This window comes from Adiantum capillus-veneris, chromosome 13 (assembly GCF_014529385.1).
Source record: "Adiantum capillus-veneris isolate H3 chromosome 13, ASM1452938v2, whole genome shotgun sequence".
Classification (NCBI taxonomy): domain Eukaryota; kingdom Viridiplantae; phylum Streptophyta; class Polypodiopsida; order Polypodiales; family Pteridaceae; genus Adiantum; species Adiantum capillus-veneris.
This window is the reverse complement of record NC_140943.1, coordinates 23,659,578-23,662,271: the sequence shown is the minus strand read 5'-3', so window position 1 is coordinate 23,662,271 and position 2,694 is coordinate 23,659,578. Positions and strand designations below refer to the sequence as shown.

The window sequence follows — 2,694 nt, the reverse complement described above, 5'->3', positions numbered from 1 at the left end:
TAAAAGCGCACATTTGTAAGGCCCCCATTATGAGGAGAAGACATCGTGCGTGAAGGAAAATCACTCACCGGAAACCAAAATTTTCACGGACAAGAATCAGGGGCAACTTTAAAGGCCGGAAAGTGGTCGGAAAACAACCGGTTAGTTGGCCGGTGGCCGGTAGTCAATGGCCGATGGCCGGTGGTCGGAAGTCAATGGCCGGTGGCCTGTGGTCGGAAGTCAATGGCCGGTGGCCGAATTCAAAAGCGGACTTGTCTTCTCAAGGGCGGCCACACATGGGCGGATTGGAGGGTCCGATTTGGACTTATTCGCACAAGGGCGGCTACAGATGGCTGTCTCTCATTAGAGAGGGCAGCCCTTTTGGCCTATAAAAGGAGGCCATTTCTACACACATTTCATAGTGTGAAGTTGATGCAACAAGGTGAGTGTGAGGTGGTGAGAGTGAAGCAAGGCGGGAGCTCCATTAAGGGTATAATCCCTTTGTAAACTACTTCTTGTTTTGAAGTACTAAAGCCATTGAGTGGCTGCTTTCCCGTGGACGTAGCCCACATTGGGTGAACCACGTATATCGTGTGTACTCTCTCTCTCTCTCTCTACTCTATAATCTCGTGTATATAAATCTGTCTCTCTCCATTAAGTAATCTACTCAATTATCTATTTAGCTACGTCTTATTTCCTAACACAGTTATCCCACTTGTCAATTAAAGAAATCAGTAAAAGAATGTTACCAAGCACTCACAAGAAGTCACTAAAGAGAATATCATTTTTTTAATTCTCACAATCATTTAAGCATAAGAAATTGGATTGATTTAAATTTTTTAAAAAGATAGTAAAAACTTAAAATGATTCTATGCTTACATTTATCTTATAAACAAGGGATACAAAAGAAGAGAATATATATTTAAAGCTCGACTAGAGCCTCCATTATGTGTTCACAGAAGCTAGAGTCACAAGCTGATCCAGTCGACTTTCCTTCAATTTTGAGATGAGCAAGCATCTTCAAGGGTAATCTATTAGTGATTCCTAGCTCCTAATAAAGCACCTCAGAAAAAGACCTTTTGAGACACCTACTTGAGTTATCACCTTATCAGTTATCACCTTGTGAAATATTGGTGCAATGCAGAAAGTACTCCCAATTATATTAAAGAAACGCATGACAAGCTCTCTTATAGTTTTTATATAACGAAGTACTAAGATCAAATTTGAGTTTTCACCTTGTGAAGTACTACTGTAGTGCTGAAAAGAAAACAGTACTCCCAATTATTTCAAAGAAAAGCGTGAAAAGCTCTCTTGATAGTTTTTATAGTGCATAGTACTAACATACACGTGATCAAATTTGAGCTAGTTGTAGTATAAAATGAGCGTGGCATGAGCAAGTTTTGCAAGCAGTATCACTCCTCCTAGTGTGTGATCAAGAGAGCATGGCTACGTCATCTGCAGTGAAGGCTGGGCCATGGGGAGGTGATGGTGGGGATGCCTTCGATGATGGTTGGGACAACGGTGGAGTGTCAAAGCTTACCATCTACTACCAGCCCAGTCTCCTGTCCGACATCCATGTTGCCTATGGCAACGGCACTACCATGCACCATGGTGGCACTCTGGGTATCAAGAAAGAGGTAATATTCATGGATTTCATCTATTTATACGATCATTAAGAGTGCTTCCAATAATGTATACATATTTGATCTCACATCGATTTCAGCTCCTCTGATGCCACTGTCGCTGATATTTCTGTCATGGTCGGTCAATACAACACCGTCTTCCTTGGTCCCAAGTACATGGGCAACGTGGCTCTTGGTGTGGTCGTCTCCACGGTGCCGCTGGTCATCTTCCCTGCTGACAAAAATGGTGAGCTCATCTACCCTAAGATCGTCGACTTCCATGGTAGCTCTGGTACCCATATCGATAGCCTCGGATTTTATCTCTCCAACTCCGCACCCACATGACCTAACTACTGGGGCGGTCCAGGGCGGGCAACAAGAAGAGTGGCCTCTAAGCACTCTTCTAGGCTCCCGTGCTGCTCAATTGGGTTGGGGTTGGAAAAAACAACAAACACACACACAAACCCTCAACCTAACCCTACACAAATTTGGGGCACCGCCTAGTTTTGGATGTGAACTAGGACGCGTAGAGAGAGAGAGAGAGAGAGAGAGAGAGAGAGAGAGAGAGAGAGAGAGAGAGAGAGAGAGAGAGAGAGAGAGAGAGAGAGAGAGAGAGAGAGAGTGCTCACGCTGCTTTGAAATGTATTGGCAGTAATCAAGCAAACACAATTATATATGTAAGAAAGAGAGAGAAGGGGGAGGGGGTGCTTGTTGCATTAATACCTTCTTACAAATCTGTCATGACCAATCAAAGCGAGATTATTATTTGTTCAACATAGCTTGAGTAAATTACACCACAACACATCACAAGAAAAGCCACCCCAATCACTGTCTTAAGGCCAGGGGAGTCCTCTCCACCCTGTCGCCCTCTTACAGTATGTGGGATTTATGGCTAAATTGATGACAACACCCAGAGACAAGATATCAAGAACTTAAAAAAACCATCAAGACACTTACACATCAATGTTGTCCATTACTTCACGTTGGAAGAGAGACAAAGTATCCAAGCTTAGTCCAAATCCACCCTCCTTGATTCAGCAAATGTTGGGCTTACACTAGTAGGAGAAATGATAGATTTCCTACTCTCAATTGA

At 43.3% G+C, this 2,694-nt stretch overlaps 1 protein-coding gene across 1 annotated transcript; it reads left to right on the top strand.

Moving 5' to 3' along the window:
* Positions 1–1,421: 1,421 nt before the first annotated feature.
* On the top strand, positions 1,422–1,946 carry LOC147443707 (uncharacterized). Its single transcript, XM_086528030.1, has 2 exons — positions 1,422–1,543; positions 1,703–1,946. Exons 1-2 carry the CDS (start codon positions 1,422–1,424, stop codon positions 1,944–1,946), a joined length of 366 nt encoding a protein of 121 aa, XP_086384156.1.
* Positions 1,947–2,694: the final 748 nt, after the last annotated feature.